General features: G+C 48.2%; 1 protein-coding gene across 4 annotated transcripts in view; it reads right to left on the bottom strand.

Annotated features, from left to right (window-relative positions):
• Positions 1-23,406, bottom strand: part of CCAR1 (cell division cycle and apoptosis regulator 1) — a 309,834-nt gene that overhangs the window by 136,570 nt on the left and 149,858 nt on the right. For all 4 annotated transcript variants that reach the window (XM_033940771.1, XM_033940773.1, XM_033940772.1 and 1 more), the window contains 3 exons: positions 17,071-17,200; positions 16,831-16,992; positions 2,997-3,222 (listed from right to left, as the gene is read on the bottom strand). In XM_033940771.1, coding sequence (XP_033796662.1) covers positions 2,997-3,222; positions 16,831-16,992; positions 17,071-17,200 — 518 coding nt within the window. The remainder of the gene's footprint in view (positions 1-2,996; positions 3,223-16,830; positions 16,993-17,070; positions 17,201-23,406) is intronic.

Genomic DNA, 23,406 nt, shown 5'->3' with positions numbered 1-23,406 from the left:
GCTCCTCTGCCTTCGAGTAGCAGTCATTTACCAACCCCCTGATTAGTCCTTCCCTTCCTCACTACTACTTGGGATTTAGCTAAGTGTTTGGGACTTGGGTTGGCCACTGTTGGAAACAGAATACTGGGCTTGATGGACATTCAGTCTGTCCCAATATGGCAATTCTTATGTTCTTATGTCTCCAGGCTCTCCTTCTTTCTCAAACCCTCATCTCCTTCACTCATGCTTGGTGTCTTCATCATCCATGCTGATGACCCCTCTGACTCCTACTCTTCTCGCCCTAACATCCTCATACAATCTCCAGCTGTGCTCCACCACCCCTACACATCAAAATGGCCACTGCCTTGAACTTGTTTTCTCCTCCAACTGCTCTACCACCAATTTCTGCACTTCAACTCTTCCCTTCTATGACCATCATCTGTTAATGTTCACAATTTATCAACCCCTCTAATATCTAGCCAATCACTAACAAAACGTTTAGGAACCTTCAGGCTATTGACCCTGGTGCTCTCTCCACCAATGTATCATCTCTCCCTTCAACTACTATGTCATTCAAGTCGTCAATGAAGCCGTATTTTCTTATAACACCATTCTCTCCTCTGCTCTAGATACTCTCGTCCTGTAAGGTGTACCAAACACCAGCCATGGATGACCTCCAACATCCGCTATATGCGCTCCTCTGCTCGATCTGCTGAATGTCTTTGGCTTAAATTTCACATACATGCTGAATTCATACACATCAAATTCCTGCTGACATCCATCCAGTCTGCCCTCTCACTTGTCAAATAAGAATACGATGCCCATTTAACTAAATCTCTTAACTCTAACCCTCACCCTCTCTTTGCTACACTAAACTGTCTACTCCAAGTGCCCTCATCTCCAATCCCCTCTTCATTTTTCTCACAGACTATGGCCAAGTTCTTCTACAACAAGGTTCAGAAAATTCACCTTGAGTTCTCAACCAGGTCACTTCCCCCCACATCTCCTTTCATCTGTCCCCTCTGCCAATCTTCCCTCAACCCCTGCCACCTTTTCCTCCTTTTCTGAAATCACTGAAAAGGAAACTGCACTTCTTCTCTCTTCCTCCAAATCCACTACCTGCTCCTCTTATCCGATTCCCATCAACCTACTCAGCGTTCTCTCTCCCATTGTCATCCCTCCTATCTGTCACATCGTAAACCTATCACTCCACTGCAACTATTCCCGATGTCTTCAAACATGCTGTAGTGACACCTCTCTTCAAAAAACCCTCACTAGACCCCATGTGTTCCTCCAATTATCACTCCATCTCCCTCCTCCCCTTCTTATCCAAGCTATCTGAACATGCTTAGATGACTTCAACTTGGTTCTCTCAGGTCTCCTCGTCAATCTGTCAAAAATTCTGCTGCAAGATTTATATTCCACAAGAGTCACTATACTCACATTACCCCTCTACTTGAGTCACTTCATTGGCTTCCCATCCATTTGCAAACAGTTCAAACTCCTATTACTAACCTACAAGTGCATTCACTCTGCAGCCCTCAATATCTCTCCTCACTTATCTCCCTCTATGCTCCCTCCTGTGAATTCCATTCATCGGTAAGACTCTCCATACCCTTCTCCCTCACTGCCAACTTCAGACTCCGTCCCTTCTATCTTGCTGTGCCGTATGCCTGAAACATACAGCCTGAATCTTTACATCAAGCTCCAGCTCTAGCAGTATTCAAATCCAAACTAAAAGTTCACTTTTTTGAGATTGCTTTTAATGCCTAACTCCCACTCAACATAAGATACCTATGTACTTCTGAGCAGGGACCGTATATTACATGTTTAAATGCACATGTACAGAGCTGCGTACACTTTTCACCACTTTAGAAATGATAAACAGTAGTTGTAGTTGACTTTGAGATAGTAAGTTTGTCAACTGGCTCAAAAGAGGAGTCATTGATACAGAAGGAAACATATATAAGCTCTTTGTAATATTCGGTATGTGTATAATCTATGTAAAGTGTATGCAATCTTTAACTCCATTCTGAGAGGATTCAGCAGATGTAAGACCACAAACAACATATATAGTCTTCCAGAGCACTTTAAGAGAGATCTAAACATGGTGAGTTGGAGGATAAAGAATGACCGTCATAGTATGGAGGTGGGAATGAGGAATCAATTAAATTTCCAGAACAAGTATCCTTTGCACCCCCAGTAACATCCACAAATTAAGATAGCATTGTACTGGGTTTTTGAATATGCGGGATATAAATGTTTTAAATAAATAAACCTTCCAAGTACAAATGCTCTGTTATCTTTTTACCTAATATTTACTTGCAATCTGTTGGTACATGTATGAAAAGTCCTGTCTTAGAAGAGGGGACCTAACCTCATCCTTAGTGAGTCTGGTCCAGTCACCTTGATGGGACCAAGCAGCCTGGTCTTGTCAATGAACAGGAGAAATGAGCAGAGGCACAAAAGAAAAAGAGAGGCAAAGAAAAGGATTTGTGCAAGATACAAGGCCTGTGAGATAAAAAAGGGAAGTGTAGGACAAAGTTTTATAGAGAAGGGGATGAATGAGAGTGAAGCACATGATAGAGGAAAAGATGTAAAGGGTACAGCAAGATTCATAACTGAGAAGTGGAAAAGGGTGAGAATGGGACAAGTGAGAAAGTAAGGGAGGACAGGGGACAACAGGACATGTAAGAAAGAAATGGTAGGTAAGGGTTAGCAGAACTAATGAGAGATCAGTGGAGTACAACAGGGCACAGGAAAGATCAGTCCTGTTCTTGGAAAGGGAAGAGGAAGAGAGTCTGGCTTGTCAACAGAAATGGTGGAGGAAGGAAGCAAGACACACATGCAAGAACAAAAGAGGAATAGGGCCCTTAGGAGAGAAGGTGGAATGTATGTATGAGAGAATGAAGGAGCAAGGACTAAAAAAGGCAATGGGGACAAGGCCAACAAGGCAAGAGAAGGGGAGAAATCAGAGAACAAAGCCTGAAAAAGAAAAAGTAAACTGTGTTACTGACCTTTGCACTATACTTGTGATCTGCATCAGGAGGATCCAGAACTGCTGTATTTGCTTCCAAAGGCTCCACCTCCCGGTGCATGATGTAAAAATTGCAATAGTTTCCAAGCTGGAATGGTCTTGACATAGGGAAAGCATCCACCCAGGTAAACTGGGCATCAAAGAAGTCACTGGGGATATACAGATTTTGATACCGTCGCCTGAGCTCCATCATATCACAGCATGGGCTATACAAAGAAGTGAGAATGATAAAGGAAAGAAACAAGAAAATTGCTTTTATATTCAGACATTTCTATCTGGCTCTCATTATCACTACATTATACATGGCTTCCTTCTCCCCTCCCTCTGGTACCTTTTTTTTTTTCCCCCAAATCTTTATTCATTTTTCTATCTTACATCAAGTACCCCATATTATATCAATTGAATTATATACATTACTTGAAAATTTTCCATATATCATCATAAATACATAAAAATATCTCCCTCCTCCACCCACCCTTTTCACATTATAATCAAAAGTAACATACATGTATTGTACTCATAAATATTGATAGAATCTATAGTATAACTATAAACCACCCCCCTTCCCATAATTATATTTATACTTTCAGTGTAAAAAGGCGTCTAATCATTACAATAAGTTATCAATGGCCCCCAAATCTTTTTAAAAGTATTATAATTCCATTTTTGTATGGCAATTACTCTTTCCATTTTGTATATATGGCACAACGAATTCTACCAGGTGTATTTAGTCCAGTGTAATTTTTCCAATTTCTAGTGATATGTTGAATGGTGACTCCTGTCATTATTAATAAAAGTTTATTATTGTTTGATGAAATTTGACTTTTTATTCTCATTGATGTTCCAAATAGCACAGTTACTTACCGTAACAGCAGGCAGATATTTACCAGATACTTACCAGGGACAGCAGGCAGATATTCTCACATGTGGGTGACGTCATCCACAGAGCCCCGATGCAGACAGCTTTTCAAGCAAACTTGATTGAAGATTTCAAGTTTGCTAGTGCTGCACCACGCATGTGTGTGCCTTCCTGATCCACTAGAGGGCGCATCCCCTCCTCATGGTCTTCAGTTTAGATAGCTAGCAAAGAAGCCAACCTTGGGGAGGCGGGCGGGTTGTGAGAATATCTGCCTGCTGTCCCTGGATAACACCTGTTACGGTAAGTAACTGTGCTTTATCCCAGGACAAGCAGGCAGCATATTCTCACATGTGGGTGACCTCCAAGCTAACCAAAAAGGGACGGAGGGAAGTTGGCAATTCAAGAAAACAGATTACGCAAAACCGACTGGCCAAACCGGCCGTCGCTCCTGGACAGAGTATCCAGACAGTAGTGGGAGGTGAAAGAATGAACCGAAGACCAAGTGGCAGCCTTGCAAATCTCCTCGATAGGCGTTGACCTGAGGAAAGCTACAGAAGCCGCCATCGCTCGGACTCTATGTCCCGGGACTCGACCATGCAGCGCGAGACCAGCCTGAGCGTAGCAAACCAGCAGCCAACCAGTTGGACGAGGTGCGCTGGGAAACAGGGCGTCCCACCCGAGTAGGGTCGAAGGACAAAAACAATTGAGGAACCGTCCGATGAGACTGATTGCGTTGAAGATAAAAAGCCAACGCCCTCTTACAGTCAATCGTATGAAGCGCCACCACGCCAGGATGAGAGTGGGGCTTCGGAAAAAAGACCGGAAGAACAATGGAACGATTGAGATGAAAGTCCGAAACCTTCTTGGGCAAGAACTTGTAATGAGTACGCAGGACCACTGCGTCCTGATAAAATACAGCAGAAGACGGGTCCGCAACCAGAGGATGCAGCTCATGGACTCTACGAACAGACGTGAGACCAACCAGGAATACCACCCGCCAGGTGAAACAGATCAAAAGAGCGTTATCAATGGGTTCAAACGGAGGTTTCACCAATTGAGACAGGACCACCCTAAGATCCCAAACCACCAGAGGGGGCTTGAGCGGAGGATGAACATTGAAGAGACCCTTCAGAAAAGGGGAAACCGTCGGATGGACGGAGAGCAGCTTCCCATCCAGCGGCCAAGAAAAGGCAGCAATCGCACAGAGGTGGATTCGGATAGATGTCGATTTGAGACCAGACCGAGACAAGTGGAACAGAAAATCCAGCACTGAAGGGAAGGAGGCAGAGAGTGGATCCATGCAGTGCTCAGCACACCACGCAGCAAATCAGGAGCATTTCTGGGAAAAGCATTGCCGAGTGGAGCCCATATGAGAAGCCTCGAGAATATCCCCACTGACTGAGAGAAACAGAAGGAGGGAGGCACGTTGCGAGGAACCAAGCTGATAAGTGTAGAGACTGCAGATTGGGAGGCAACAGAAACCTCAACACTGAGACAGCAGAGAAGGGAACATAGGTAGAAGCAGAGGCTCCCTGACACGCTGAAGGAGCAGGGAGAATCACAGCTGTCAGGGCCACAGAGGAGCCAGCAAGATCATGGTGGCGCAGCCCGACAGGAGGTGCATCAAAGATCTGAGAATCAGAGTAAAGGGAGGGAACGCATAGAGGAATCTGCCCATCCAATCGAGAAGGAAAGCATCCACCTCGATGCGAACCCGGGAGAACATCCTCGAGCAATATCGAGGCAACCAGTGAGTGAGGGGCGAAGCGAACAGAACTACCTGTGGGGTTCCCCACCGAACAACCACATGCCGCAGAGTCTGAGAATGGAGCGACCATTCATGCGGCCGAGAAGGGCGACTCAACGTGTCCACCAGACAATGCTGCTCGCCCCGGAAATACACCGCCCGAAGAAATAAGTAGTGGTGTAATGCCCCCTGCCAATGACGAAGGGCTCCCCTGCAAAGTAACAGGGAACCTGTACACCCTGGCTTGGTCACAGAATACATCACCACCGGGATGTCGGGACGCACCAGGACCCCGCAATCTTGCAACCAATAATGAAAATCCACCCCGGCATTATAAATGGCCCGGAGCTCCAGCAGACTGATGCGGCTGCGACGGCCCGCACCCGACCAAAGACCCTGAGTCCGAAGGCCGTTGAGGTGCACCCCTAAGCCTATGCCGAGGAGTCCATCGGCAGAACCTTCTGATGCGGGGATACGAAGAGGTGGCCCACCAACGAAACAAGCGTGTCAAGGAGGGAGGCACCACAATGTGCTTGGAAGCGGGATCCCGATCCTGCCACCACTGAGATGCTCGGGTCCAGCGGGGAACACGAAGATGAAACCAGGTGAACATCGGGACATGAACCGTGGAGACCCATGATCCCAAAAGGATCAGCATCAGCTCGGCCGAGGCCGAAGACTGCGGAGACACCAGCTGACTCAAGCGCAGACAGGCGGCCTGCCGAGGCAGAAAAGACCGGAGGCAGACCGAGGACAGAGGGGCCACCTTCCGGCATAAACAAACAAGGGCCACCCCCTGAGGCCGAGACAAGAAGGAGCGCAGACAAACTGGGTCCAGGTCCGCCCCGACGGACTCCCGAGACTGGGGCGGGCAGAGTATGAACCACTCCCGGACTAGAACTAGTGCAGGTCATGAAGGGCCTGGACCAGACGCAGATGGGAGGATGGGAATGCCCAACCGACAGAAGCGAGGCTATACTCCCGGTGCGTAGACACGGAGACACCCCTCCTGAAGGGAGGGGAGGAATCCCAGGAGAGCAGCCCGGAGGCTATGCGAGAATAGTCAAAAAGACGGCCAGGAGTCGCCGAAGCCGGCGACTGGACCATAACCCGGCGCTGCTGCAGCTATTGCGGCTGCTGCGAAGGAGGCTGAGAACACAAGAAAGGTATCCGGAGGGCCCCTCCGGAGAAGGAGTCCAAACCACCAAGGTAGACGGGATTCAGCTGAAGGCGTCCCGATAGGTGAAGGACCGGTCACGTTCTGAGAGGCGGTTAGTGGCCACCGCAAGAGGGGCCTCAAGAAGCGCAGAACTCACGCAAGTAAAAGTGGCGAGACGATCCTGGAGGTTCGGATCCTCAGCCACACTCTGCGCCAAGCGAGATAACGCATGGCAGGAGCAATAGAGCCGGAGCAGGGAGAGAGTCTCCTCCAGGCAACCAAACTCCATACTACAAGATTCCGTCACGGCTGCCCGGAATGAACCGAAGAGAAAGCGGGGAACCCTTTCGAACAGGAGCCGGAGACGCAGAGGCACAGAGCCCCAGATGACGTCGAGACACTAAGCCCCCGTCGATAACGGGGTGCAAACCCGCAGTTGACGCAGAGGCCCAAAGCCTCAGCCGCTGCCGAGATATAAAGCCCCCAGCGACGTTGCGGCACCAAGCCACAGTCGACATCGAGACACAAGGCCACCGCCAACCAAAGGGCAAAGCCCCAAGCGACGTCAAGTCACAAAGCTCCAGTCGACGGCGAGACACGAAGCCCCGGCAACGACGAGGCAGAGAACTCCAGCCGACCATGAGGCCCCCAGCCTCAGTCGACGTCGAGGCACAAGCCTCAGGCGCCGTCGAAGCACAAGCGTCAAGTGACGCGGAGCACACGGCTGCAGCCGACGTCGAAGGTACAAAGCATCCATTGACGTCGAGACACCCAGCCTCAGTCGACATCGAGACACCAAGCCCCAGTCGACATCGAGGCAGAAAGTCAAAGCACAAAGCCTTAGACGACGTCAAGGCACCAAGCCGCCTCCTACGTTGAGGCACAGGACCTCAGGCGGCAGTGAGGCACCAAGCCACAGTCGACGTCGAGGAGGAGGATTCCGAACACAGAACACCGGCTGCAGTTCTCGCTGCTAGATCCACCCACCCTCGGAAGGAGCGTAGAGTGGTGGTCATCGGAGACTCCATGCTAAGAGGCACCGAAGGACCAATTTGCAGACCAGATTTGCAGTCGAGGGAGGTCTGCTGTCTCCCTGGAGCCAGGATCCGCGACATCACCACCAGTATAGACAAACTTCTGAAACCCACTGACCATTTCCCTATGTTTCTCATTCATGTAGGTACCAACGATACTGCCAGAAGCACATCAGACAGCATCCCTAAAGACTTCGAGGCCCTGGGAAGGAAACTAAAGCAGACAGGAGCACAGGTGGTCTTCTCATCAATTCTCCCGGTAAGAGACAAAGGCAGAGACAGGGAAGAGCGCATCCATAGGACCAACGAGTGGCTTCGAGAATGGTGTTTAGAGACGAACTTTGGATTCCTAGACCACGGAGCGGCGCTACAAGGACTACAGGGACCTGACGGACTTCACCTAACAAAGAGAGGCAAGAAAGTTTTTGGACATCAACTAGCACATCTACTTCGGAAGGCTTTAAACTAGGTAAGTTGGGGGAGGGTTCACACATACATACCAGAGAAGTAAGGATCCATCCTGGAGAAACAAATAAAACCCATAGCATACACAAAAAAACAAGTGCCACACTAACGGGGATAGGCATATCATCACAAATTTGGAGAGCAATGTATGTTAATGCACACAGCTTGGGCAACAAAATCCTGGAACTAGAAACAGAAATAAGGGATGCTGACCTTGACATAGTAGCGATATCCGAGACCTGGTTCACAGAATCACATGGGTGGGATATGGTTATACCAGGATACAATCTACTTCGTCGGGACAGAGAGGGCAAATTAGGAGGGGGGGTAGCACTATACACTAAGGATAATATCAAAACTACCAGGATCACAGAGGTTAGATACACAGGGGAATCACTTTGGGTAAACCTTGCCAGAGGGAACGAAAAATGCCTTTACCTCGGTGTGGTGTACAGGCCTCCGAGACAAAAGGAAGACAAAGACAAAGAATTGATTGAGGACATAGAGAACATCACTTTGCGTGGTGACACAGTACTGTTAGGCGACTTCAACATGCCAGATGCTGACTGGAACACCCTCTCAGCAACTACGAGCGGTAGCAAAAGAATAGTAACCTCCATTAAGGGTGCACAACTAAAACAAATGGTATTAGAGCCCACCAGAGAAAAAGCAATACTGGACCTGGTACTCACAAATGGAGACAGTGTCTCGGAAGTATCAGTGGGAGACACGCTGGCCTCCAGTGACCACAACATGGTATGGCTCAACCTCAGAAAAGGCTTCTCTAAATCAAACACAGCAACGAGGGTCCTCAACTTTAGGGAGGCAGATTTCGACCACATGAGAGACTTTGTCCATCAAGAGCTGCAAAACCATGCAGAAACTGACAATCCGGAAACTATGTGGTCAAATCTAAAATCCATCCTGAACGAAGCATCTAGCCGCTACGTAAAAACAGTAAGCAAACGCCGGAGAAACAAAAAACCACAATGGTTCAACAAGGAAATTTCGGACCTCATTAAAATGAAAAAAGAAACATTTATCAACTACAAACATCTTGGGAAAAGGGAGGCAAAAGAAGACTATCTGGCCAGATCTAAGGCTGTCAAAAAGGCAGTCAGGGAAGCCAAACTTCAAACAGAGGAAGATCTAGCACGGAACATTAAAAAAGGGGACAAATCCTTCTTTAGGTACATTAGCGACAGGAAGAGAAACAAAAATGGAATAGAACGCCTTAGGCAATCAGATGGAAACTACGCAGAATCTGATACTACCAAGGCAGAACTGCTAAACGAATACTTCTGCTCAGTATTCACCTGTGAAGCGCCGGGAGATGGTCCACAACTACAAATAAGAGACAGCCAAAATGACCTGTTTCGCAATTACGAATTTACACCTAGTAGCGTCTACCACGAACTTTCAAGACTCAAAGTTGACAAAGCCATGGGGCCAGACAATCTACACCCCAGGGTACTCAGAGAGCTGAGTGAAGTTCTGGCTGAACCACTATCTGTACTCTTCAATCTTTCCATGCGCACGGGAAAAGTACCCCTAGACTGGAAAACAGCTAACGTAATTCCACTCCACAAAAAGGGATGCAGAACAGAGACAGGAAATTACAGACCGGTGAGTCTTACATCCATAGTGTGCAAACTCATGGAAACACTGATCAAACAGGAACTTGACAAAATTCTAGACGAAGAAAGTTTACGTGATCCACATCAACACGGATTTACCAGGGGAAGGTCCTGCCAATCTAATCTGATTGACTTCTTTGATTGGGTGACCAGACATCTGGATGCCGATGAGTCCCTTGACGTGATATATTTGGACTTCAGCAAAGCTTTTGATAGCGTCCCACACCGCAGGCTGTTGAACAAACTAAAATCAATGGGATTAGGGGATACATTCACTACATGGGTAAAGGATTGGCTAGATGGTAGGCTTCAAAGGGTGATGGTAAACGGTACCCCCTCCAAAACGTCAGCAGTGATGAGTGGAGTACCTCAGGGCTCCGTCTTAGGGCCGATTCTATTCAATTTATTCATAGGAGATTTAACCCAAGGACTTAGAGGAAAAGTATCACTGTTTGCCGACGATGCCAAACTATGCAACATAGTTGGCAAAAGTAGTGTGCCTGACTTTATGACGCAGGACCTAAGGCAGCTCGAGCAGTGGTCATCAACTTGGCAGCTAGGCTTCAATGCTAAAAAATGTAAAATAATGCATCTAGGCAAAAAAAATCCACACAGAACTTACACACTAAATGGTGAAACCTTGTCCAGGACCACGATGGAACGTGATTTAGGAGTGATCATTAGCGACGATATGAAGGCTGCCAATCAAGTAGAGAAGGCTTCATCCAAGGCAAGACAAATGATGGGCTGTATCCGTAGGGGTTTTGTCAGCAGAAAACCTGAAGTAATAATGCCACTGTACAGATCCATGGTGAGACCTCATCTCGAGTATTGTGTTCAATTCTGGAGACCACACTACCGAAAAGATGTGTTGAGAATTGAGTCGGTTCAGCGAATGGCTACCAGGATGGTTTTGGGGCTCAGGGATCTCACGTATGAAGAAAGGTTAAAAAAACTGCGGATGTACTCATTGGAGGAGCGAAGACAGAGAGGAGACATGATTGAAACCTTCAAGTATATTACTGGGCGTATAGTGGTGAAAGATGATATCTTCAGTCTTACGGGGCCCTCGGTAACCAGAGGACACTCGCTGAAAATCAGAGGAGGGAAATTTCAGTGTGATGCTAGGAAGTACTTCTTCACCGAAAGGGTGGTCGATCATTGGAACGAGCTGCCTCAGCGGGTGATTGAGGCCAGCAGCGTGTTAGATTTCAAGAGGAAATGGGATATTCATGTGGGATCTCTAGGAGAGTAAGAATCAGGGAGTGGGTCACTGGTATGGGCAGACTCGATGGGCTATGGCCCTTTTCTGCCGTCAATTTCTATGTTTCTATGTTTCTATGAGGCACCAAGCCGCAGTCGACGTCGAGGCCCAAAGCCACAGCCGACGTCGAGGCCCAAAGCCACAGCCGACGTCGAGGCCCAAAGCCACAGTCGACGTCGAGGCACAAAGCCTCAAACGACGCCGAGGCACAAAGCCGGAGTCGACGTCGAGGCACAAAACCCCAGTCGAGGTCGAGGCACAAAGCCTCAGTCGAGGTCGAGGCACGAAGCCCCAGTCGACATCGAGGCACCAAGCCCCAGTCGACATCGAGGCACCAAGCCCCAGTCGACGTAGAGGCACCAAGCCTCAGTCGACGAGGCACAAAGCCTCAGTCGATGAGGCACAAAGCCTCAGTGGACGTCGAAGCACGAAGCCTCAGTCGACGTCGAGGCACGAAGCCTCAGTCGACGGCGAGGCACGAAGCCCCAGTCGACGGCGAGGCACGAAGCCCCAGTCGACGGCGAGGCACGAAGCCCCAGTCGACGGCGAGGCACGAAACCCCAGTCGACGGCGAGGCACGAAGCCCCAGTCGACGTCGAGGCACGAAGCCCCAGTCGACGTCGAGGCACGAAGCCCCAGTCGACGTCGAGGCACGAAGCCCCAGTCGACGTCGAAGCACGAAGCCCCAGTCGACGTCGAGGCACGAAGCCTCAGTCGACGTCGAGGCACGAAGCCTCAGTCGATGTCGAGGCACGAAGCCTCAGTCGACGTCGAGGCACGAAGCCCCAGTCGATGTCGAGGCACGAAGCTCCAGTCGACGTCGATGCACATCGAGGTTCAGAAGTCGGCAACGTACCAATGAAACTGGTAATAAAGGTGCAGCAGTGCGCTCCATAAAGGGCAACCTCGAGATGAGTATTCCTATGAAAGGAGGCACGCTTCGAAGGTCTCGTAGAGGCGGGCACGACTGCACTCGATGCCTGGAATGCCTGAGACTCAGCCGGTGGCATTACCGAGGTAACGCAGCTAGAAGAACAGAAAGAAAGAAAGAAGACTTACCGGGGATCGAAGCTACTCAGTCCGATTCCAACGAAGGAAAAATGGTCCTGGCCATCCTGCTCACACGAGGTGAGCCCAGAGAGAGGCCAGGGAAGAAGAAAATACAGCTGCAGCCAAATGAGCCTAGCCGCATGGCTGAGGCCCAAGAAGGGCCTGCCGGTGGAACCAGCAGAAACACAATAAAACGTCCTTTTTTTTTTTTGAAACAAAGAAATACACGATCAATCAACAAACGCACAGCGACTCCCTAACAAAATAAAGAAGCCGCAGTGCTAGAAAGGCACTTATAAGAACGCAGAGAAGAGAGACAGGGCTTTCTGGCTCTGCGGAAAACTAAGAACTGAAGACCATGAGGAGGGGATGCGCCCTCTAGTGGATCAGGAAGACACACACATGCGTGGTGCAGCACTAGCAAACTTGAAATCTTCAATCAAGTTTGCTTGAAAAGCTGTCCGCATCGGGGCTCCGTGGATGACGTCACCCACATGTGAGAATATGCTGCCTGCTTGTCCTGGGATAAAGAATTGTATCATATGATAAAGCTACATGGTTTTCTAATAAGCAGTTAATTTGAGACCAAATTGATTTCCAAAAGGCCATGATACAGGGACAAAAGTAAATTAAATGATCTAGAGTCCCTGCTTCCAGATTATAATGCCAGCATCTATTAGACTTAGAGCTATCCAACTTTTGTAATCGAACTGGGGTCCAAAATGCTCTATGTAACAAAAAGAACCAAGTTTGCCTCATAGATGCAGACACTGTACATCTCATTCTCCAAAACCAAATTCGTGGCCATTGAGATGCAGAAATTTGATGCTTAATCTCAATGCTCCAAATGTCTCTAAGACCAGTCTTTGGTTTTTTATTCATAAATCCAGATATTAATTTATACCACTGTGCGGCCTGGTGACCCAAGAAATCCGTCTGAAAGCATAAGAATTCCAGACTATACTGACTGTTAAGATTTTTCCATTCAGGGAACCCCTCCTGAATAGCCTGCTTCAGTTGCAACCATTGCTTTGTGATTTGTTAAGACCATATTTATGTTGCAACTGTGAAAAATCAAGCAGTTTACCATTTAAAATAACATCACCTACAGTCCGTATACCTGCAATAATCCAATGCTTCCATACAATTTTAAAACTGCCAACTTGAATCTTGGAGTTTAGCCATAAAGATTGATATGTTTATTCATGTATTGTGTATTGGGTTTGGAGTTAAATTGCTGGTTTCTATTAAAAAGCCTTAGGGCCAAAATCTATAAACAGCGTCCCAATTATAGGTGGGACACACTTTTTTTAAACACACACCCCAAGGCAGGCACCTACACCGTAGGCATCTGTCGCTGTTGACGTGTAGGGATGCCTAAGCTCTCTCAAAGCTAGGCGTGGGTATGGTTTTGCTCGGAAGTGGCCTTAGGTGGCCCTCGGTATCTCCTTAGGGCTGCGATAGGCACCTGAAATGTAGGCCAGCAAAATGTTGGTCTACATTTCAAATAGACGCGGCCGCTGAGCTGATTGCGGCTAGGGAATCTCCCTGGCATGATCAGTTTAGTGGCCGTAGCAGGGAGCCTGTGTAGTCCCCTCCCCCAAACGTCTGCGGCAGGAGAAGTGCCCAATTCAAGTTTCAAGTTTATTACGTTTTGATAGACCACCCATCTAAAAAAATCTAGGTGTACAGTAAAATGTTTAAAAATAATTTAACAGTACAAGTGAACATAGAAAGACTTTTTACAGAAATAAAAGGAGAAGAGGGAGAGAAATACAATCTATGGAAAGGAAATCTGGGGAGGGGGAAAAAACAGGAGGGGAAAAAAAAAAAGAATACTGCAAATCAAATTCCTGCTGAGTTCTAACAACCGTAAACATCTTTAAATAGAAAAGTTTTTAATTCCAATCAAAAATTTGAAAGAGAATTCTTTCTACGAACCCTCCCAACACAGTCCAAGGCAGGAGAGATGCTCACTCTCTTCTGCCCCCACTAGGCATTCCCGCTGGTCCCATCATCCTCCGAACCCCACCAAACACTCCCCAACTCCATCCCTGACACCTCAACATCCCTGACACTCCCCGACTCCACCCCAACACCCCCAAGATCCCCCTGTGGACATGAGAAGACTGCATTCATAAGACCTTGTGGTTAAAGCAGAACTTAAAGGAATGGGGACAGCGACAAAACTTGTGAGGACGGGACAGGTAAATTGAGTTCCTGCTGGGACGGTGAAAAATTTGTCCCCATGTCATTCTCTACACCACAACATAGCTTTTTTTTTTTTTTTTATTAAGATTATATTGTGTGTATATGAAAAATGGAGGGAAGAAACTGCATTACAATTAGTACTATTATTATGGGGGTGGGGTTAGGGGTGGAGCTTGGGCAGGGGTACTCAGTTGATATTTGTTAGACTTAGAGGGTACTTGGCTTGAAGAAGTAGATAAACTCTTTTTTATGCTATTTCATGATGTTACCTGGGCAAGAAAAGAGATTGGAAAGTTTTTTTTGTGTGTATTATCTTGTAAAATGGACAATGTTGCTTCAAGCTTTATGGTTTCATCTGTGATAGAAATAACAGAGCTAACAAGATGCCTTTACTTGAAAGGGCTCAGAGACAGAAAAATCCTCAACTAAAATCAAAACTGCTACTAACCCAAAATCAAAGCATCCTGTCAGGTCTCTACCAATCAGGCAAAATAAAAGCCATAGTCCTACACAGATGAATATCAGCTGAAGTAAAGGACTGCACACCCAATATTATAAATAACAGCCCTTCACAAAGCAAGCTAGCTGGAAAATATGTGGGGAAGGAATAAGATCGCCTAATCCTTTTGAATTAAGCTTCAGGTTGGAAAAAAAGACATTAAGGCCCTGATTCTCCAAAAGTGCGTCCCGAGTTTAGACAGCTGTAGGCGTCCTACAGCTGTCTAATCAGCCAATCGGGATGCACGTTTAAAAAAAAAAAATGCTCCCCAGGCAGGCCGCCTATATTGAAGACGAGGCCCGCAAGACACCGAGGCCCTGATTCTGTACAGGACGCCCGGGAGAGGCGTCCTATTCAGAATCGGCCTACACTAGCGGGCCGCGGCCTGTCCGATCGGATGCCCCCCCTCCGACACTACCGACCGCCCCCCCTCCGACACTACCAACCGCCCCCCCCCCCCCCGACATTATTGATCTCCCTCCCACCCCGACACTACCGACCGCCCTCCCCCGACACTACCAACCGCCCCCCCCTCGACATTACCGATCTCCCTCCCATCCCGACACTACCGATTGCTGGCAGGAGGGTGTCCAATCCTTCCTGCCCGAAGACGCACACCCCCCCCCCCCCCCCCCGGCGCTAACAACCTCCAAACTAACCTGTTCTTCAGGCCAGACGGTTCTTGCCCGTCCAGCCTGTAGCCCGCCTGGTCGAAATGAGACGGGCTCGCCCCTTCCCGGCCCATCCCACCGAAGCCTAAGGCCTGATTGGCCCAGGCTCTAGAAGCCTGGACCAATCAGGCCTTAGGCATAGCGGGTCCGCCCATCCCCACTTAATCTAAGGCCTGATTGGTCCAGGCTTCTAGAGCCTGGGCCAATCAGGCCTTAGGCTTCGGCGGGATGGGCCGGGAAGGGGCAAGCCCGCCTCATTTCGACCAGGCGGGCTACAGGCTGAACGGGCAAGAACCGTCTGGCCTGAAGAACAGGTTAGTTTGGAGGTTGTTAGCGCCGGGGGTGGGGGGGGGTGCGTCTTTGGGCAGGAGGGATTGGACACCCTCCTGCCAGCAATCGGTAGTGTCGGGGTGGGAGGGAGATCGGTAATGTCGGGGGGGGGGGGGGGGTTGGTAGTGTCGGGGGGGGGGGCGGTTGGTAGTGTTGGAGGGGGGGGCATCCGATCGGACAGGCCGCGGCCCGCTATACTTATAGCGGCAGAGAGATCCCTTGCCGCGATAAGTATAGCGGCTGCATCTACTTACAATGTAGACCAGCATTTTGCTGGCCTACATCTTAAGGTTTCTTCCTCTACTAGGGAGATGCGTAGGGCCACCTAGGTTCGCCTAAGGCCCTTAGGTGAGCTTAGGCATCTTGCGGGTCTCCCTAGGCTCCCGGAGGCGCCTTCAGGCCTGCCTGGGGAGCATTTTTTTTTTTAAAAACGTGCATCCTGATTGGCTGATTAGACAGCTGTAGGACGCCTACAGCTGCCTAAAATCGGGACGCACTTTTGGAGAATCAGGGCCTAATTGTATATGTGATTTTAAGGGAACCTGGAGAGTTCACAGGATGTGAGAATAACCATTTCTTTCCGCTGAAAAAGATAAGAACATCCAAGTCAATGTGGAAAAACAAAATATAAAGCCTATGTTATGATCAGAACCTAGATCTGCTATTAGGTAGAGTAAGAGCATTAGATAGAAACTAAATCTAAGTTTCCCACCTAGTTCATGAAGAACAACCAACTCTAAACTCAGGCCAGGAATAGGTCCCCAAGTCTCCAACACTGCTGTGCACTCCTCAGGCTTTGCAGTACAAAGACAGAAATGAAACCCAGGCTAGAATTCTAATTACTGGCAAACTTTAATGCTATTTCATCTTTAATGCTAAAGAACTTACCAGTCTAAAGAAAACTTGGAAAACTGGATAGTATAGCGAGGTGCAGCCCGCCGAGTTCTTCGTGGTGATCTCTCCCGTTCTCGTCTTGGTGACCTCTCACGTGAACGTTTTCTCTGGGGTGACTTGTCTCGTGATCGACGTCTGTCTCTCTCTCTGTCACGGCTGAGAGAAATAAATGATAATAAGAATGTAGAAGTGTTTCTAACACAGCATTAAGCAGCTGTTCAGTCATCAACTTACTTTCTGTCATCTTTACGATTAGATAGTGATTCCACTCTGTCACTCCTTCCTGAAAATCGGGACGGAGGCTCCAATCTCCGTGCCAGCTGAGGCTGTGGCACTATACGAACTGGAGGCTGCAATAAAGCCACTAAAAACACCAGACTACATTTTAGCAATAAGACAGCAACATAAAAATAAAATTTATCAAGTGCTCTTGTTGAGTTCAGGAACACAGAAGATTAAGCTAAAAGATTAGTCTACAATTGGCTTTTAGTGATGATCCAAGAGATGAAAAAAAATTCCCCACAATGACAAATTTAATCTTCCAGAGTAATATCTTCCAGTAAACGAACTGCCTTGGTGATCCCAGAAATGGCCTATTCCTGAATCAGTACCTATAATCTAAACAGATTATTATATACTCTAATCATTTTCTCTTCTCAAAATTGATCCAACCTTTTCTTAAGCATGACCGTATCAATGAGACTTTTCTGAAAGCAGATGGTCAGTTTTACCTCTAGTGTAAAAAGCTTGTTCCTCTGAAAATACGAACAGCAAAATACAGCCTGTCTTAACACTCACCAATATCCAAAATAAGTAAATAAATCACAATCACCCTGCCAGTAAATGAAGAGCTTATCAATAAATTGTGTAAAATGGCACAGCAGAATCATTACTGACACCTCAACCAAACAATAATGGTAGCATCACTCTTATTGCTCTTTTTATGAGCTTTGCTGCTCATATCAAAAACTGGAAAACAAAAACACAACTGCAGTCTACTGTCTTCTTATACTTGCCTTTCACACTGCAAGGAATCAGGCCTACCTGATTATCAACATAAAAGGTTATCTGCTAGAGAAACAGACAGTTACACGTAACAAACTTTGGAATCTAAAGTCCCATGTTGAATTGAGACATACGGGTTTTAGTTCCATTGCTTTCAATGGCAATAAAAAACCCAGATGTCTCAATCTAGCCTCCTTTTTTTGGAGCTTATGGTAACCCTAATAATAGACAATCAAGAGTCCTGACCAATGCTCCCTCTAAGGATTGGCTGGCTACATGCAAATTTTTTTTCATATGAGCAACAAGTTCTAAAAACCAACAATTTTCCAGACTTGCAAGTATTTTTGAGAGCAACCATGTAAAATCTGTGAGCGACGCTCCTAGAATGTATGAGCAATTGCTCATGTGCTCAGCTTACAGGGAACATAACGGACCACCCTGAGAGGATGATCTAGGGACTCCCGCTCCACCATTTCCATGCAAATGAGGGCCTTATAGAGTGGAAAATCTAATCTAATCTTCAATTTCTGAAATGCATTATACCAATGAAGGTTCAAAGCAATTTAAAATAAGAAAAATCCATCCAAACTAAATGGGGATTTACAACAATTTAAATACTTCACATCAATAAAAACTATCAAATAAAAATGTTTTTAATTTTTTCTGGAATCTTATATACCGTATTTTCGCGGATATAACGCGCACCCATGTAAAACGCGCACACGGGTATAGCGCGCAGAAATCACTATGATATGTACAAAAACTTTTGTATACCGCGCTCACGGGTATACCGCGCATGATGCCCGACGCTCCTTTCGCCCGCCCTGACTTTCCGTGCGCTGTCCCGACTCTCCGTTCACCCCCCCTGACTTCCGTGCACTGCCCTGACTTTCCGTGCGCTGTCCCGACTCTCCGTTCACCCCCCCTGACTTCCGTGCACTGCCCTGACTTTCCGTGCGCTGTCCCGACTCTCCGTTCACCCCCCCTGACTTTCCGTGCACTGTCCCCCCTTGAAGTCCTGTCCCCCCTTGAAGGTCTGTCCCCATCCTGAAAGCCTGATGTCCCCCCCCCGACGTCCGATACATCCCCCCCCCCGGCAGGACCACTCGCACCCCCACCCCGAAGGACCGCCGACTTCCCGACAATATCGGGCCAGGAGGGAGCCCAAACCCTCCTGGCCACGGCGACCCCCTAACCCCACCCTGCACTACATTACGGGCAGGAGGGATCCCAGGCCCTCCTGCCCTCGACGCAAACCCCCTCCACCCAACAACCGCCCCCCCCAAGAACCTCCGCCCGTCCCCCAGCCGACCCGCGACCCCCCTGGCCGACCCCCACGACACCCCCACCCGCCTTCCCCGTACCTTTGTGTAGTTGGGCCAGAAGGGAGCCCAAACCCTCCTGGCCACGGCGACCCCCTAACCCCACCCCGCACTACATTACGGGCAGGAGGGATCCCAGGCCCTCCTGCCCTCGACGCAAACCCCCCCCCCCCCCCAACGACCGCCCCCCCCAAGAACCTCCGACCGCCCCCCCAGCCGACCCGCGACCCCCACGACCCCCCCACCCCCCTTCCCCGTACCTTTGGTAGTTGGCGGACAGACGGGAGCCAAACCCGCCTGTCCGGCAGGCAGCCAACGAAGGAATGAGGCCGGATTGGCCCATCCGTCCTAAAGCTCCGCCTACTGGTGGGGCCTAAGGCGCGTGGGCCAATCAGAATAGGCCCTGGAGCCTTAGGTCCCACCTGGGGGCGCGGCCTGAGGCACATGGTCGGGTTGGGCCCATGTGCCTCAAGCCGCGCCCCCAGGTGGGACCTAAGGCTCCAGGGCCTATTCTGATTGGCCCACGCGCCTTAGGCCCCACCAGTAGGTGGAGCTTTAGGACGGATGGGCCAATCCGGCCTCATTCCTTCGTTGGCTGCCTGCCGGACAGGCGGGTTTGGCTCCCGTCTGTCCAGCCAACTACCAAAGGTACGGGGAAGGGGGGTGGGGGGGTCGTGGGGGTCGGCCAGGGGGGCCGCGGGCCGGCGGGGGGGGCGGTCGGAGGTTCTTGGGGGGGGCGGTCGTTGGGGGGGGGGGGGGGTTTGCGTCGAGGGCAGGAGGGCCTGGGATCCCTCCTGCCCGTAATGTAGTGCGGGGTGGGGTTAGGGGGTCGCCGTGGCCAGGAGGGTTTGGGCTCCCTTCTGGCCCGATATTGTCGGGAAGTCGGCGGTCCTTCGGGGTGGGGGTGCGAGTGGTCCTGCCGGGGGGGGGATGTATCGGACGTCGGGGAGTCGGCCGGGCAAGAGGGCTTGGGCTCCCTCTTGCTCCGATCGTGGATGCGGGGCGGGTGGGAGCGCGTGCGAGCGGTCGTTCGGGGTGGGGGTGCGAGCGGTCCTGCTGGGGGGGTGAATCGGGCGTCCGGCGGGGTGGGAACTATGTTTAAAAACTTTTGTATACCGCGCTCAGGCATATAACGCGCGAGGGGTATGCGCGGTAGGTAAAAACGCGTATAACGCGCGCGTTATATCCGCGAAAATACGGTAATCTGATTCTGTCCTAGTAGTTATAGGTAAAATATTCCAAGCATTAGTAACAAAATAAATAGAGTAAAAAAGTCATTTATATTTTATACCTTTACTAGACAGAACTCTCAATAAAAAAGTGTTGTGTATTCTAGACGAGGAAAAAAAGAATGAGAATAGAAATGAATAAGATTCTGATGAACTAGCATGCAAGATATGAAATATGATGCATGCTAATTTGACTAATATGAAGGCTTTTACAGGTAGTCAGTGAAGTTTATGATAAAATTTTAAAAAAAACTATCATATTTCTTCAGTTTAAAAATCATTCTAATCCTTGTGTTTTGAATCATCTGAAGTTTGGAAGACAAAGAAGAACTTAAACAGCACATAAGGAACTGTGACAAACCAGCACTTGAATCGAAACAGCAAAATGATGGTTGTGAAATAAAGATCTAATAAGCCTTAGTTTCATGCGATATACAGTTTTCTTTCAAAGATTAGTGACTTGATATTCAAAAGTAAGAGTAGAATCCAAAATTATTCTAAGAGCTCTAGAAAATTTCTCAATATGTCTCACCATACCATGTTTTGTCATATTATGTTTTACCATGCTTTAACTATGTTTTGTCATATATGTCAGACAATGTTTGCCATGCTATCTTCTACCATACTATGTCTGAGAGTGTGGCACAAGGGTTAAAGCTACAACCTCAGCACCCTGAGGTTGAGGGTTCAAACCCACAGTGATCCTTGTGACCCTGGGCACGTCACTTAGTCCCTTATTGCCCCAGGTATATTAGATAGATTGTGAGCCCGCCAGGACAGACGGGGAAAAATGCTCGAGTATTTGAATAAATCCATGTAAACCATTCTGAGCTCCTCTGGGAGAACGGTATAGAAAATTGAATAAATAATTTATAGACAACCCTGAAGTTAGTGAAAGGGCAGAAGGAATATGAAGTAGAGAGCTGCAAAGGAATGGGGATCCCGCGGGTTCCCCCCCCCCCAGGGTTATGGGAATCCTGCGGGGATGGAGGCACCTCGAGGGGCTCAAGTTATCTCAGTAGTGCGCCTCCTTTTCCTGCCCTCCAGCTGCACTCGAACCCTTCACATAGTAGTGTGCAGTGGTCCCAGTATGCCACCCACAGCTGACCCAGAAGCCTTCCCTCCAATGTCAGAGCTAACGTCAGAGAGAAGGCTTCCGGATCAGCGACATGCAGGAACCGCAGCCCTGCCAAGAAGAAAGTGCAGCTGGAAGGCAGGAAGGAGGCAGCCAACCTGGACGGCTCTGGTATAGTCTTGCGGGAGAACATGAAAGTAGTTGAGCCACAGAAACGAGGGAGCGAGTGCACACGCATTGGGCCAAGGAAGGGAGAGAAACGGAGTGCAAAAGGGAGGGAGAGAGAGCATTTGGACACAGAAGCAAGGGAGGGGGCATGAACTTGGGACAGAGAAGGGGGAGAGGAAGGGGGCACCAACTTGGGATATCGGATGGAAGGAGGGAGGGAGGGAAAGAGATGCTGAGGTGGGGAAGGGAATAGAAGACTTGTTGGGCATGGGTATGTGAGAGAGAGAAAGAGATGGGGAATGGAAGAAAGAGGAGAATTGTTGGGCATAGGGAGGGAAAGGCGTGAGGTAGAGATGCATGGGGAAGAGAAAGATGAGAGGAAGAAATGCTGGATATGGTGGGACAGATTGAAAGGGATGTAAGGGGGAGGAATGTTGGACATTGTGGTGGAGGGAATAGAGGGAGAGATATGGCATAGTGCTGGAGAGGGGTGATGGAAAAAGAAATGTTGGGCATGGGGCTGGTGGGCAGGGATGAAAGATTCTACACATGGTCCAGGGGATGAGAAGGGAGAAATATTGGATGTGGCAGTAGAGGGGATGGAAGATATGCACCCTGGATCCCTCTCTCTCTTTCCCCACTTCCTTTGCAGCAAGGGAGGGAATGTGAGAAAGAGAGAGATGAACAGTGTGAGAGAGGAAGACATGTTGCACATGGAGGTGGAAGAGAGATGAAGAAATGCTGTGCAGGAGAGGGAAGGGGAAAAAGAAGGAGAATGATCCAGGATAGAAGGGAGTGAGGATGCTGTACAATGGGAGGGAGGGAAGAGAGAAATGCTGAACCATGGTAGGAGGAACCAATGGACAGCAACCACTTGAAGAATTTGCCAGGCATCAGGAGTGAACAGCAGGCCAGGAAGGCAAACGTGATGGTCACTAATTGGGAACTCAAATATAAGCCCAAAAATCTTAGTTTATATTCGAGTATATATGGCATTTACATTTTCATTAGAAGCACTAGCAGGGATCTGTTTATAATTCTTCCAAATTAATAAAGTATCTTTGCTTATTTGTATGTTTCAACAATTTTTATTGATGTCTGTACAGCAAAACAAAGAAAATGTCTTTGCTTATTTGTAAATAAGTCTCTACCAGAGCCTTTAATTCAGTAGCATAATTAAATTAAATAACTACTTCTGAAGATTATGGAGACAGGTGGGAATGGAGAAATTACTTGCAGGGACGGATTTGATTCCAGCGGGACAGGTTTGGTTTCTGTCCCCGTGTAACTCTCTAATATGAAGTATGGAACCAAAGTATTTTATTCTTAGATGTATTTAACTTGAGTTAGTTAAGTGTAGCCCAAGAATAAATTTTGTCAGTGCAATTAGTGTCTCTAACAGAAGTTTCCTTCATATCGGAACAAAGTGGGACTAATAAAAAATGTCATCTGCATATGACAACAAACATTCTTCCTTGTAAAATGAAATATGACCCAAAGAGCTCATAAAGAGATTAAAAAGTATAGGAGATAATGGAGACCCCTGAGGAACAACACAAAAGAATCTCCATCCTTGAGATAACTCACCATTCTTCCAAATACAATATTCTCAGTTTACCAAAAATCTCTTAATCAGTTAAAAACAGAATCACTAATACCCAGTTTAGTTAGCTTAGTCTACAATAAACCATAATCTACTGAGTCAAATGCAGCAGATATATTGAATTGAAGGAAAACTGCCTGCTGACCCATATTCAACAAATACTTAATT

Source organism: Geotrypetes seraphini, chromosome 4, assembly GCF_902459505.1.
Source record: "Geotrypetes seraphini chromosome 4, aGeoSer1.1, whole genome shotgun sequence".
Classification (NCBI taxonomy): Eukaryota; Metazoa; Chordata; class Amphibia; order Gymnophiona; family Dermophiidae; genus Geotrypetes; species Geotrypetes seraphini.
Note: the sequence above shows the minus strand (reverse complement) of the source record. Positions and strands in the feature narration are given on the sequence as shown.